The following is a 14,282-nucleotide window of genomic DNA, read 5'->3' on the forward strand; positions in this document are numbered from 1 at the left end:
CATGTGCCTCTTGTCCATCTGTATGTTCTGTATGTCTTCTTTGGAGAAATGTCTATTTAGCTCTTCTGCCCATTTTTAGATTGAGTTGTTTGTTTTTTTAATTTTGAGCTGCATGAGCTGTTATATTTTGGAGATTAATCCTTTGTCCCTTGATTCGTTTGAAAATATTTTCTCCCATTCGGAGGGTTATCTTTTCGTCTTGTTTATAGTTTCCTTTGCTGTGCAAAAGATTTTAAGTTTCATTAGGTCCCATTTGTTTATTTTTGTTTTTATTTCCATTACTCTGGGAGGTGGGTCAAAAAAGATCTTGCTGTGATTTATGTCAAAGAGTGATCTTCCTATGTTTTCCTCTAAGAGTTTTGTAGTGTCCGGTCTTACATTTAGGTCTTTAATCTACTTTGAGTTTATTTTTGTGTATGGTGTTAGGGAGTGTTCTAATTTCATTCTTTTACATGTAGCTGTCCAGTTTTCCCAGCATCACTTATTGAAGAGACTGTCTTTTCTCCATTGTATATCCTTGCCACCTTTGTCATAGATTAGTTGACCAGAGGTGCGTGGGTTTATCTCTGGGCTTTCTATCCTGTTCCATTGATCTATATTTCTGTTTTTGTGCCAGTACCATAGTGTCTTGATTACTATAACTTTGTAGTATAGTCTGAAGTCAGGGAGTCTGATTCCTCCGGCTCCGTTTTTTTCCCTCAAGATTGCTTTGGCTATTCAGGGTCTTTTGTGTCTCCATACAGATTTTAAGATCTTTTGTTCTAGTTCTGTAAAAAATGCCATTGGTAATATAATAGGGATTGCATTGAATCTGTAGATTGCTTTGGGTAGTATAGTCATTGTCACAATATTGTTTCTTCCAATCCAAGAACATGGTATATCTCTCCATCTGTTTGTGTCATCTCTGATTTCTTTCATCAGTGTCTTATAGTTTCCTGAGTACAGGTCTTTTACCTCCTTAGGTAGGTTTATTCCTAGGTATTTTATTCTTTTTGTTGCAATGGTGAAGGAGATTGTTTCCTTAATTTCTCTTTCTGATCTTTTGTTGTTAGTGTAGAGGAATACAAGAGATTTCTGTGCATTAATTTTGTATCCTGCAACTTTATGAAATTCATTGATTAGCTCTAGTAGTTTTCTGGTGGCATCTTTAGGATTATCTATGTATAGTATCGTGTCATCTGCAAACAGTGACAGTTTTACTTCTTCTTTTCCAATTTGGATTCCTTTTATTTCTTTTTCTTCTCTGATTGCCATGGCTAGGACTTCCAAAACTATGTTGAATAATAGTGGTGAGAGTGGACATCCTTGTCTTGATCTTAGAGGAAATGCTTTCAGTTTTTCACCATTGAGAATTTTTGCTGTGGGTTTGTTGTATATGGCCTTTATTATGTTGAGGTAGGTTCCCTCGATGCCCACTTTCTGGAGAGTTTTTATGATAAATGGGTGTTGAATTTTGTCAAAAGCTTTTTCTGCATCTATTGAGATGATCATATGGTTTTTATTCTTCAATTTGTTAATATGGTGTATCACATTGATTGATTTGTGTATATTGAAGAATCCTTGAATCCCTGTGATAAATCCCACTTGATCATGGTGTATGATCCTTTTAATGTGTTGTTGGATTCTGTTTGCTAGTATTTTGTTGAGGATTTTTGCATCTATATTCATCAGTGATATTGGTCTGTAATTTTCTTTTTTTTGTGGTATCTTTGTCTGGTTTTGGTATCAGGGTGATGGTGGCCTCGTAGAATGAGTTTGGGAGTGTTCCTTCCTCTGCAACTTTTTGGAAGAGCTTGAGAAGGATGTGTGTTAGCTCTTCTCTAAATGTTTGATAGAATTCACCTGTGAAGCCATCTGGTCCTGGACTTTTGTTTGTTGGGAGATTTTTAATCACAGTTTCAATTTAATTACTTGTTTTTGGTCTGTTCTGTTCATATGTTCTATTTCTTCTTGGTTCAGTCTTGGAAAGTTATACCTTTCTAAGAATTTGTCCATTTCTTCCAGGTTGTCCATTTTATTGTCAGAGTGTTGCTTGTAGTAGTCTCTTATGATGCTTTGTATTTCTGCGGTGTCTGTTGTAACTTATCCTTTTTCATTTCTAATTTTATTGATTTGAGTCCTCTCCCTCTTTTTCTTGATGAGTCTGGCGAAAGGTTTATCAATTTTGTTTATCTCCTCAAAGAACCAGCTTTTAGTTTTATTGATCTTTGCTATTGTTTTCTTTGTTTCTATTTCATTTATTTCTCCTCTGATCTTTATGATTTCTTACCTTCTACTAACTTTGGGTTTTGTTTGTTCTTCTTTCTCTAGTTCCTTTAGGTGTAAGGTTAGATTGTTTGAGATTTTTCTTGTTTCTTGAGGTAGGATTGTATTGCTATAAGCTTCCCTGTTAGAACTGCTTTTGCTGCATCCAATAGGTTTTGGATCATCGTGTTTTCATTGTCATTTGTCTCTTAGTATTTTTTTATTTCCTCTTTGATTTCTTCAGTGATCTTTTGGTTAGTTAGTAACGTATTGTTTAGCCTCCATGTGTTTGTTTTTTACATTTTTTTCCCCTGTAATTGATTTCTAATATCATAGCGTTGTGGTCAGAAAAGATGCTTGATGTGATTTCAATTTTCTTAAATTTACCAAGGCTTGATTTGTGACCCAGGATGTGATCTATCCTGGAGAATGTTCCATGTGCACTTGAGAAGAAAGTGTAATCTGCTGTTTTCGGAATGTCCTATAAATATCAATTAAATCTATCTGGTCTTTTGTGTCATTTAAAGCTTGTGTTTCTTTATTAATTTTCTGTCTGGATGATCTGTCCATTGGTGTAAATGAGGTGTTAAAGTCCCCCACTATTACTGTGTTACTGTTGATTTCCTCTTTTATAGCTGTTGGCATTTGCCTTATGTATTGAGGTGCTCCTATGTTGGGTACATATATATTTATAATTGTTATATCTTCTTGGATTGATCCCTTGATCTTTATGTAGTGTCCTTCCTTGTCTTTTTTTTTAAATTTATTTATTTTATTTTTGGCTGCATTGGGTCTTCGTTGCTGTGCACGGGCTTTCTCTAGTTGTGGCAAGTGGGGTCTACTCTTCGTTGCGGTGCACGGGTTTCTCATTGCAGTGGCTTCTCTTGTTGCAGAGCAAAGGCTCTAATTGTGCAGGCTTCAGTAGTTGTGGTGCACAGGCTCAGTAGTTGTGGCTCACGGACTCTAGAGCGCAGGCTCAGTAGTTGTGGCGCACGGGCTTAGTTGCTCCGTGGCATGTGGGATCTTCCCGGACCAGAGCTCGAACCCGTATCCCCTGCATTGGCAGGCGGATCCTTAACCACTGCACCACCAGGGAAACCCCTTCCTTGTCTCTTGTAACATTCTTTATTTTAAAGTCTATTTTATTTGATATGAGTATTGCTACTCCAGCTTTATTTTGATTTCCATTTGCATGGAATATCTTTTTCCATCCCCTCACTTTCAGTCTGTATGTGTCCCTAGGTCTGAAGTGGGTCTTGTGTAGACAGCATACATATGGGTCTTGTTTTTGTATCCATTCAGCGAGCCTGTATGTTTTGGTTGGAGTATTTAATCCATTCACGTTTAAGGTAATTATCGATATGTATGTTCCTATTACTATTTTCTTAATTGTTTTGGGTTTGCTTTTGTAGGTCCTTTTCTACTCTTGTGTTTCCCACTTAGAGAACTTCCTTTAGCATTTGTTGTAGAGCTGGTTTGGTGGTGCTGAATTCTCTTAGCTTTTGCTTGTCTGTAAAGCTTTTGATTTCTCTGTCAAATCTGAATGATATGCTTGCCTGGTAGAGTAATCTTGGTTGTAGGTTCTTCCCTTTCATCACTTTAAATATATCGTGCCACTCCCTTCTGGCTTGTAGAGTTTCTGCTGAGAAATCAGCTGTTAACATTATGGGAGTTTCCTTGTATGTTATTTGTCCTTTTTCCCTTGCTGCTTTTAATATTTTTTCTTTGTCTTTAATTTTTGTCAGTTTGATTACTGTGTGTCTTGGTGTGTTTCTGTTTGGGTTTATCCTGCCTGGGACTCTCTGTGCTTCCTGGACTTGGGTGGCTATTTCCTTTCCCATGTTAAGGAAGTTTTCGACTATAATCTCTTCAAATATTTTCTCTGTCTCTTCTCCTTCTGGGACCCCTATAATGTGAATGTTGGTGTGTTTAATGTTGTCCCAGAGGTCTCTTAGGCTGTCTTCATTTCTTTTCATTCTTTTTTCTTTATTTTGTTCCACGGCAGTGAATTCCACCATTCTCTCTTCCAGGTCACTTATCCGTCCTTCTGCCTCAGTTATTCTGCTATTGATTCCTTCTAGTGTATTTTTCATTTTAGTTATTGTATTGTTCATCTCTGTTTGTTCTTTAATTCTTCTAGGTGTTTGTTCTTTAATTCTTCTAGGTCTTTGTTAAACATTTCTTGCATCTTCTCGATTTTTGCCTCCATCCTTTGTCCGAGGTCCTGGATCATCTTCACTATCATTATTTTGAATTCTTTTTCTGGAAGGTTGACTTCATTTAGTTGTTTTTCTGGGGTTTTATCTTGTTCCTTCATCCGGTACATAGTCCTCCGCCTTTTCATTTTGTCTATCTTTCTGTGAATGTGGTTTTCATTCTACAGGCTGCAGGATTGTAGTTCTTCTTGCTTTTGCTGTCTGCCCTCTGGTGGGTGAGGCTATCCAAGAGGCTTGTGCAAGCTTCCTGATGGGAGGGACTGGTGGTGGGTATAGCTGGGTGTTGCTCTGGTGGGAAGAGCTCAGTAAAACTTTAATCTTCTTGTCTTCTGATGGGTGGGGCTGAGTTCCCTCCCTGTTGGTTGTTTGGCCTGAGGTGACCCAGCACTGGAGGCTACAGGTTCTTTGGTGGGGCTAATGGCGGACTCTGGGAGGGCTCATGCCAAGGAGTACTTCCCAGAACTTCTGCTGCCAGTGTCCTTGTCCCCGTGGTGAGCCACAGCCACCCCCTGCCTCTGCAGGAGACCCTCCAACACTAGCAGGTAGGTCTGGTTCAGTCTCCTATGGGGTCACTGCTCCTTCCCCCTCGGTCCTGATGCACACTTTTGTGTGCCCTCCAAGAGTGGAGTCTCTGTTTCCCCTAGTCCTGTCTAAGTCCTGCAGTCAAATTCCACTAGCCTTCAAAGTCTGATTCTCTGGAAATTCCCCCTCTGTTGCCGGACCCCCATGTTGGGAAGCCTGACATGGGGCTCAGAACCTTCACTCCAGTGGGTGGACTTCTGTGGTATAAGTGTTCTCCAGTTTGTGAGTCACCCACCCAGCAGTTATGGGATTTGATTTTATTGTGATTGCACCCCTCCTACCATCTCATTATGGCTTCTCCTTTGTCTTTGGATGTGAGGTATCTTTTTTGGTGAGTTCCAGTGTCTTCCTGTCGATGATTGTCCAGCAGTTAGTTGTGATTCCGGTGCTCTCGCAAGAGGGAGTGAGCGCACCTCCTTCTACTCTGCCATCTTGAACCAGTCTCCCCCTGAGTAATTTTGAAATGGACCATATTCTTTTTTCTTCTTTGGCTGTGCTGCATGGCTTGCAGGATCTTAGTTCCCCAACCAGGGATTGAACCCAGGCCCTCGGCAGTGAAAGCGCGGAGTCCCAACCACTGGACCGCCAGGGAATTACCTGTATTCTTAATTACAGTTACAAATTATGGGGTTGTGAATTCTTACAGAGTTGGAGATATTAAGGTCTTTTTGATAAGTGAAAACAAATATCCAGTTGCCCTGACCAACACTGAAGCCACACGATGAGAAAAAGAAACTGTGTTTCCAAAGATGTGCTATTACTTTCCCCAACCGGCAAGGTCCATATGTTTTCTATGTAAGTAAAGTTGTAGTCAAACTGATTTCATTACCTGACAATGCCTTTAGGTTTTAAGTTCTTAGAGATATGGGCCTGTGTTGGTGAAACTGAAAGCTCACTAAATGAGAAATGTGCAGCTGACCCATGACCTGTGTCCTGTGGCCAGACCACATTGTGCCCATGAGATGACCCCTCCTTCGGCAGTCTGCACCCTGACAGCAAGAGACATAACACATCGGGGGTGAGCCGGGGGCTCCTACAGCTGTCTGAAATTAGATGGATCTCTGCCAACTTTCAAAATCAAGACTAAAATACTTGGGGATATGGATGTGGTCACACCTTTCTTTACGTATTTGGCATCAAAACGGTATGAATAAATTACATCAACTTTTAACATTGGGAATCATGTTTAAATTATATTTGAGGTTACTATTTAAAGACATTTTTGGAGAAAATTGGACACCTCCACTAAGTGTTTATCATTTATCTTTCTAATCACTACTTCAACATTGATTACAATTCCACCCCTAAAGTGGGATGATTTTTTATGTATTTCCAAAATGGGTTCCCAGTGAGCGGTGGCTGGCATCATTTCCATGCTTCAAGATTCAGAATAGGACTTCCCTGGTGGTGCAGTGGTTAAGAATCCACCTTAACCAGGAGACACGGGTTTGATCCCTGGTCTGGGAAGATCCCACGTGCCACGAAGCAGCTAAGCCCATGCGCCACAACTACTGAGCCTGTGTTCTAGAGCCCGTGAGCCACAACTACTGAGCCCGTGTGCCACAACTACTGAAACCAGTGTGCCTAGAGCCCATGCTCCATAACAAGAGAAGCCACCGCAATGAGAAGCCCGTGCACTGTAACGAGGAGTAGCCCCCGCTCACTGCAACTAGAGAAAGCCCACGCACAGCAACGAAGACCCAACGCAGTCAAAAATAAGTAAATAATTTTGTAAAATTAATTAGTTAATTAAATTTTAAAAAGATTAAAAAAAAGATTCAGGATAATGCCAACTGTGATGGTGGCCATTGTGACTCTTGGGTAACCTTTGCTCTGGGTCAGGCACTGTTTCAAGTACTTCACACAGATTAACTCCTTACATTTATTAACTCAAAGAGTAGGAGGTGGAAATTAAAAAGTAACTCCTCTGGGGTTTCATAGGGAGTTATAGGCCCTATGGGGATAGGTGTTATCAACTGCTTTTATGTTCATTTCCAAAAGGATAATTTTGGTTTTGTTGGGATTTCTCTTCTTCTTGGGATTGAATTCTTCCAAAACTGTGTGTGTCCCCTTATTTTAAGATAGTTTTTCTCATAAACAAGGTATTACGTTTGAATCTTTGCAGACAAAATGTGTGACACCAGGAGCAGGCCCCATGTTCCTTGTCAGGCATGAAGTCTTTTGTACTTTGAAGAGCTGTTAGGTTTTTTGTGTGTTTTTTTTTTGTTTTTATTTATTTATTTATTTTTGGGTGTGTTGGGTCTTCGTTTCTGTGCGAGGGCTTTCTCTAGTTGTGCCAAGCAAGGGCCACTCTTCATCGTGGTGTGCGGGCCTCTCACTATTGCGGCCTCTCCCGTTGCGGAGCACAGGCTTCAGACGCTCAGGCTCAGTAGTTGTGGCGCACGGGCCCAGTTGCTCCGCGGCATGTGGGATCTTCCCAGACCAGGGCTTGAACCCACGTCCCCTGCATTGGCAGGCAGACTCTCAACCACTGCGCCACCAGGGAAGCCCAAGCTGTTAGGTTTGTTTTTTTTTTTAAGCTGTTAGGTTTTAAACTGTGGGGTATATGCACCATTTCTCAGCTGCCAGTCAAGGTTCCGTGACTGTGAGGGCTTTGACAATGAAGTTACTCTACTTGATGATTTTCTGTCCTCCCCAAATTATATAGAGAATGACCAACTAACACATAATCAAAACTGGGTTAGCCATACAGAAAATGCCTTTTGATATATCAAAAAAAAAGACTAATTTGTCTACCTAATTAACAAAAAATTTATGGCAAATCTTTTAGGCACTGAGTCCAATAGGGTTAAAAAACCAAAAACAACAACAACAAAAAATTAAGACCATAGTTTTCCCTTTCATCCCTTGCCTGGGGACGTTTCTAGGTCCTCATGGTCACTGCCTGTTTAGATTATAAACAGTCTCCAGGTAGCTGACCCAGGTGTCCCCATTGGTCATGAGTGATGGGACTGCCCTCTCCATAAGGGCCGAGCTGGTTCCACCCAGCACCATTGGGAGAAGTGACCAGCATGAGTGACCAGGGAAGGAAGTTACCACCCAGACCAGGCCCCTGCTATCCATTGCTGATCCATGCTGTCTGTGCTCCATGTGCGATATCTCTCTGTGAAAACAAATCTCCATAATTTAGAATTAAAGACATGTTCCTAGTGTTACATTTCAGCCTTCACCAGCCCTATGGTTCCTATTTGAAAAGCCAATCCCAAATGCAAAATTAGTTTCCCGCGCCAGAGAACACCATGATAGTCAAGGTTTGGAAACAAAGGGGAAAGTATTTTTTTCCCCTGGTTATTTTTTAAAAAATCTCCCCCATCCACCATGTTTTAATGGGTCAAGTTGCACAGCAATGTCTTTAAAACAAAATAAGTAAAGCCAGATTTTTGAAAATGGAGCACGTTGTGTGTTTGTTGCTGGAAGAATAAGTGTCAGTGCCCTTCTAAATGTAGACTGTAGTCACAACTCTTAGAATTGCAAGGAACACAAGCCCACTTGTGCTGGTTCAAGGAAGCTGGCAGGTCGTCAATGTCAAGGTTCAGTGCAGCTCCTGGGCAGTGTTCTCTGGGGGTTCTGAGGGCGGGAGTGTCGAGGAGACAGTCTTGCTCTTGCCTTCGGGTGCGTCTGCCACATTGTTCCCTTTCTTCCAGAGGTTTCTTCACTGACCCCTCTAAGTACCATGTTCGCACGACCCTAGTAGGCCCAGATCCCCAGGACCTGAGGATGCTGCCAGCCTGTCCTGCATCACTGCCCGCCTATTGGCTCCCTTGGCTGTGGCCTGAGTGAGGAAGGGACGCTGTGGAAACACAGCCGCTGCCCCTGGGATGTGGGTGGGGCAGCTTCCCTCGCAAGAACTTCCCTCGGGCGACGAGGCCCCTGGTGCCTCAGTATTTCCTTTCCTTTCCTTTCCTCTCTGTCCCCAGAAAGAGCTCTCGGAAGACGTCGGCCAGAACGACAGTCTTGCTCAGCTTTCTGTTCAAGTCCACAACGCCTCGTGCACCGTGAGGATTGCAGCCATCACCAAAGGGGGAGTCGGGCCCTTCAGTGACCCAGTGAAAATATTTGTCCCTGCACACGGTGAGAGCTGGTGCCCGATTGACTGACGGAACATCAGTCCGGGCAACACACAGGTGGCCGGAGAGTAGCCTGTGGCATGGACGGCTTGTTTAAGAATGAAACATAAAGACCAAAAGGAAATTTCGCAGTGATGAGGATAGTTGATAGTTGATCACAGAGCTGTCGATACCCTTGAGTCTTCCCACTACTATTACTATCCAGTGTAATAACTTCCTAGGAAGATTCATCCTTTCAGAACCCAGAATTTGACTGGACTTAATGAATTTAGGTTTCTTGTTTTTGTTTTTAACTTTTATTAGAGTATAATTGATTTACAAAGTTATGTTAGCTACAGGTGTACAGCAAGGTCAGTCAGTTATACATGTACATATATCCACTCTTTTTTAGATTCTTTTCCCACATAGGTCATTACAGAGTATTGAGTAGAGTTCCCTGTGCTATATGGTAGGTCCTTATTAGCTATTTTATATATAGTATTGAATTTAGTTTAAATGTATCCAAACTACATGACTGAATTTTGGATAGGCAGTGTGGCTAATCCTCAGCTCTCTATAATTGGCACTGTTGGTTTATTTGCTAGTGTTTGCTTTAAGCGGTGCAGCTTGCTCTGTTAGCAGTCATTCAAACCTTAGGTAACATGCTTTGTGATTGATTGGTACAGAACAAGAAGCGTTTCCTATAGAAGCCATCTTTACACGGCGCTGGGCTCGCTCAGCTAAATGCCCATCCCTGCGTGCTGGCTTCTGCTTGTTGTTGGAGTGGCCTTAAGCAAGGTGACGCCGTGGTGCCCCAAGTGGCCCAAATGCTGTGTTTGCTTCTGTAGACCAGGGCAGCCGCCTTTGTTCTGACTCTGACCTGCCCTAGGTTGTTTGGTAATGAACTGCTACCATAAACTCTACGCAGACATCTATATGGGTATGATTTGTGCATCTACAAGTTCTTGCCAAATATATAGCCTTTGTAGCCATAGCAGACAGGACTTGGGAACAGACGGTTGAGTCCCCGTATGTCTGTCCCAGTGACCCTCAAATATGTTCTCCTTTTTAGTGCCAAATTGGATCCATATTACAGCTCCTACAGCCCATAAGCTGAGTCCCAAGGGAACATTAGTAACTGGTGTTGGGGACACAAGGCGTGCCTACCTGGCAGAAATTCAGGAACAATGAGATTCTGATTCTAGAGGCACAGGTTAAAAATCAGAGTTTAACACAGACATAGAAAACAAACTTATGGTTACCAAAGGGGAAAGGGGGTGGGGGAGGGATAAATTAGGAGTTTGGGATTAGCAAATACAAACTAGTACATATAAAATAGATAAACAATTAGGTCCTACTGTGTAGCACAGGGAACTATATTCAATTTATTGTAACAAACCATAATGGAAAAGAATATGAAAAAGAATATATATATTATATATATATATACACACACACACACATACACACACATACATATAACTGAATCACTTTGCTGTACACCAGAAACTAACACAACATTGTAAATCAACTATACTTCTTTTTTTTTTTTTTTCCCCACACCTTGTGGCATGTGGGATCTAGGATCTTAGCTCCCTGACCAGGGATCGAACCCACGGCCTCTGCAGTGGAAGCACAGAGTCTTAACCACTGAACTGCCAGGGAACTCCTATTCTTCAATTTTTTAAAAAAAGTCAGAGTTTAAGATGACAGAGCTTTCATCTTCATTCATAATAAACTGTCCAAAACTGTAAAAAGCTTTGCTGTTCTGGCAGTCCTGGCTTTGCATGGTTCCCGTCTGCATACATTTCAGTTACCACAGTTTAGTTACATCACACCTGTTCCCCAACAATATGGTTCAAATTTAAGGTGCCAGCATATATGAACTGTGAGTAATTGTATAAACTTCACCGCCAGCTCTTCAGTGCACAAATCACTCCATAAATAACAGGGGCATCTTGGTTGTGACCAGTTGGGTCACTTCTTTCAAAGTCTGTCTGTGGTTGATCACCGTGCTTTCCTTATTCAGTTCACATGCATCTAACAGGCATAGAGCTGTGTTACTTCCTTGTCTCGCAGGGGCGAACCCACATGACATTTCACAAAAGCAGATAATTGAAAGACGGAGCTGGTGAACAAAGATGAAAATGTAGAGAAGAAAGAAAAAGTGATAGTGTTGGAAGTGGAATTTGAATTGAATGTGTGTGGAATTCCGAAAGAGCTAGTTGACTGTGGGCATGTTGTTGCTGCTGCCATTTGGTCCATGAGATGTGCAGCCAGGGAACTCGGTGAAGGTGGACTTACCCACGTGAGTGAACTGGTTGTGCTGAAAAGGAGAAAGATGTCCCAGAGGAAATTACACTGGCCACAGTCTTCACATGTGTGTCAGGGGCCCCGAAGCTGGTGTACTGAATTGAGAATATGCAGATTATGGCCCACTGAATGAGCAGCACACACCACCCACATGGGGTGGGCAGATAGTTCCCTCGGCATCTGAGCTGCCACTTTGGGGAAGTGAAAACCCTGGGGTCATTTTGATTGTGCAGTTTCAATACACCCACACAAAGGAAGCAGAGTCACAAGATCTATTACAGATCCCAGACGCGGGTGTGGGGGGAGGAGGTGGGAGAGCCAGGGCAAGGGTGGTCCTTCATCCCATGTCGGAGCAGGCGGAAGAGAGAGGGTAGAAAACGCCTGTACTTAACTTTTCAGGGGCTCAACTCTAAATGGTTATTTTTAAAGGTGCCCCCGGAAAAGCAAAGCGGGAACTTGCAGCAGGACTCCTAAGCTCAGATCCTTATCGAAATGCCCAGACTCTGAATTGTCATACTGGGCTGTAAGCAGGGTTGTCATACTGTACAGTGCCTCAGCAGGGACTTCCCTGGTGGTCCAGTGGTTAAGAATCCGCCTTCCAATACCGGGGACACGGGTTCGATCCCTGGTTGGGGAACTAAGATCCCACATGCCGAGGGGGGAAAGTGAGCCTGCGCGCCACAGCTAGAGAGCCCGCGCACTGCAACTACTAAGGCCGCGCACTCTGGACCGTGCACGCCACAACTAGAGAGGAGCCTGCACGCCGCAACAAAGAGCCCGTGCGCCACAACAAAAGATCCCACATGCCACAACTAAGACCTGACACAGCCAAATAAGTAAATAGATAAATAAATATTTTTTTAAAAGAAAATGCCTCAGCAGCAACTCAAAATCTCTGCCTTCTCATCACAACATTAAAGGAACTCACAGAGGTATTTTACAACACTGAAAACGCAAAGGATAAAACATGGGAAGCTGATCCAAACTTGGAAAGGAGTATGACATTTGTCAGGGCATGGAAAATACATTCTGTCTATATCCTAAGCTATATGGCTAGAAGCTGGCAAGGAGTGTTCAAACTACTCTTGTTACTTTTTTTTACAAAGAAATAAAGCATTTTGATTCTCAGTATTTCTGGTGTTTTAAATTAGAGTGTACCAGTTAAATATTAGTTTTACTATTTTTTCAATTGCTTATACATTTATAACTGACATGAAGAGAGTTCCCCAATATTGTAAATCAACTACCCCAAATCCCAAAGAGATGTTTTGAATTGATTCTATTGGTATTTTACCAGGTTGGGTAGATTTTGCCCCCTCGTCAACCCCAGCACCTGGCAACAAAGATCCTGTGCTCATCGTCCTTGGCTGCTTTTGTGGATTTGTTTTGATTGGGTTGACTTTATATATATCTCTGGCCATTAGGAAAAGATTCCAGGAGACAAAGTTTGGGTAAGTTTCTCAGTTTAAAATGTTTTGCTCAGTGGTATCGATGAAGTTGCTATGCCAAGCGTTAATGCCTCTTCTGCTGGCCCAGCTCCGGTACCCAGCTGGGTCCCTGTATTATGCACACCCCGGGGGAGGCAGCTTCCTTACTTAGGCCAGTGCCACAAAGGCAGGCAATAGTGAAAGCTTTTTACTTCTTCTAAAGTCTCTTCTTGCTTTCCTCCTTTCTTGTTTTCCTTTAAGAGGAAACTTAATATTTTTTAGGATATTAAATGTTGTGAAAATATTTTGATTCTGGTTTTAAAATACATTAAAGTCAAAGTGCTAGAATGACATCCCATCCACAATAGCGCGAAAAATATAATGTTCCTAAGAAGAAACCCAATGTATGTACAAGAGCTTTGTGGAAAAACTTATTAAACTTTACTGACATTGCAGAAGACAACTCAAATAAATGGAAAGATGTGTACCATGTTCATAGATGGGAAGGCTCAGTTTTGTCAAGAGATCATTTTTCCCCAAGTTAACCATAAATTCAATATAATCACCATCTAAATTGCTGCAGGATTGTTGATAAAAGCTGATTTGAAAATTTACCTGAGGGACTTCCCTGGCAGTCTGGTGGTTGAGACTTTGCCTTCCAATGCAGGGGGTGTGGGTTTAATGCAGGGGGTGCAGGTTAGATCCCTGGTCAGGGAGCTAGGATCCCATATGCCTCGTGGCCAAAAAGCCAAAACATAAAACAGAAGCAATGTTGTAACAAATTCAATAAAGACTTAAAAAGGTCCACCTCAAAAAAAATCTTAAAAAAAAAAAAAAAGAAAGAAAATTTACCTTGAAGAGTAAATAAGCAGAGACAGCCAAGATAGTTTTGAAAAGCACAAAAGTTTGGGTGGAGAGGGCTAATCCTACTAGGTATAAAAACATGTTAAATGATTAGAACAGTGAGTTATTGGTGAGAACTCAGTGTATGGACATCACAGGGTACCCATATGTGTGTGGGAATAGAATATACAATGAAGATTGCATTTGAAATCTGTAGAGAAAGGAAGGAATATTCAAAAAACAGAACCTGTTCTAGGGGTTGGATGGAGAGAGATGAACAAGACAAACATGGGGCTGCCCCCATGGGGCTGTAGCTTATAGTCTAGCAGTTAAGAAGTGCAGAAGAAAATACTCCATGTGAAAACATTCTTATCAGCTAGTCCTCCACTAACTCATAGTTCCACAGAACCCAAAAGCTTACCACCAAAATAGATCTTAGATATTATCTGATTCAACCCTAGCTGTAATAATTTGGAGAAGTTTAAGGCTGAATGTTTTAAAACTTACCAAAAAGTGGGGCTGCAAAGTACAGCAGATATATTAATAAGATTCCAGTACTGTTTCAAATATTTAGAAATAAAATTATCTCC

At 41.8% G+C, this 14,282-nt stretch overlaps 1 protein-coding gene across 2 annotated transcripts in view; it reads left to right on the forward strand.

Annotated features, from left to right (window-relative positions):
- The window catches only part of MERTK (MER proto-oncogene, tyrosine kinase), a 114,933-nt gene that overhangs the window by 74,625 nt on the left and 26,026 nt on the right, over positions 1-14,282 (forward strand). Inside the window, exons 9-10 of one of the 2 annotated variants that reach the window (XM_059942216.1) lie at positions 8,981-9,134; positions 12,720-12,873. In XM_059942216.1, coding sequence (XP_059798199.1) covers positions 8,981-9,134; positions 12,720-12,873 — 308 coding nt within the window. The remainder of the gene's footprint in view (positions 1-8,980; positions 9,135-12,719; positions 12,874-14,282) is intronic. The other variant, XM_059942217.1, reaches the window with a different exon arrangement.

Source organism: Balaenoptera ricei, chromosome 13 (genome assembly GCF_028023285.1).
Source record: "Balaenoptera ricei isolate mBalRic1 chromosome 13, mBalRic1.hap2, whole genome shotgun sequence".
NCBI lineage: Eukaryota > Metazoa > Chordata > Mammalia > Artiodactyla > Balaenopteridae > Balaenoptera > Balaenoptera ricei.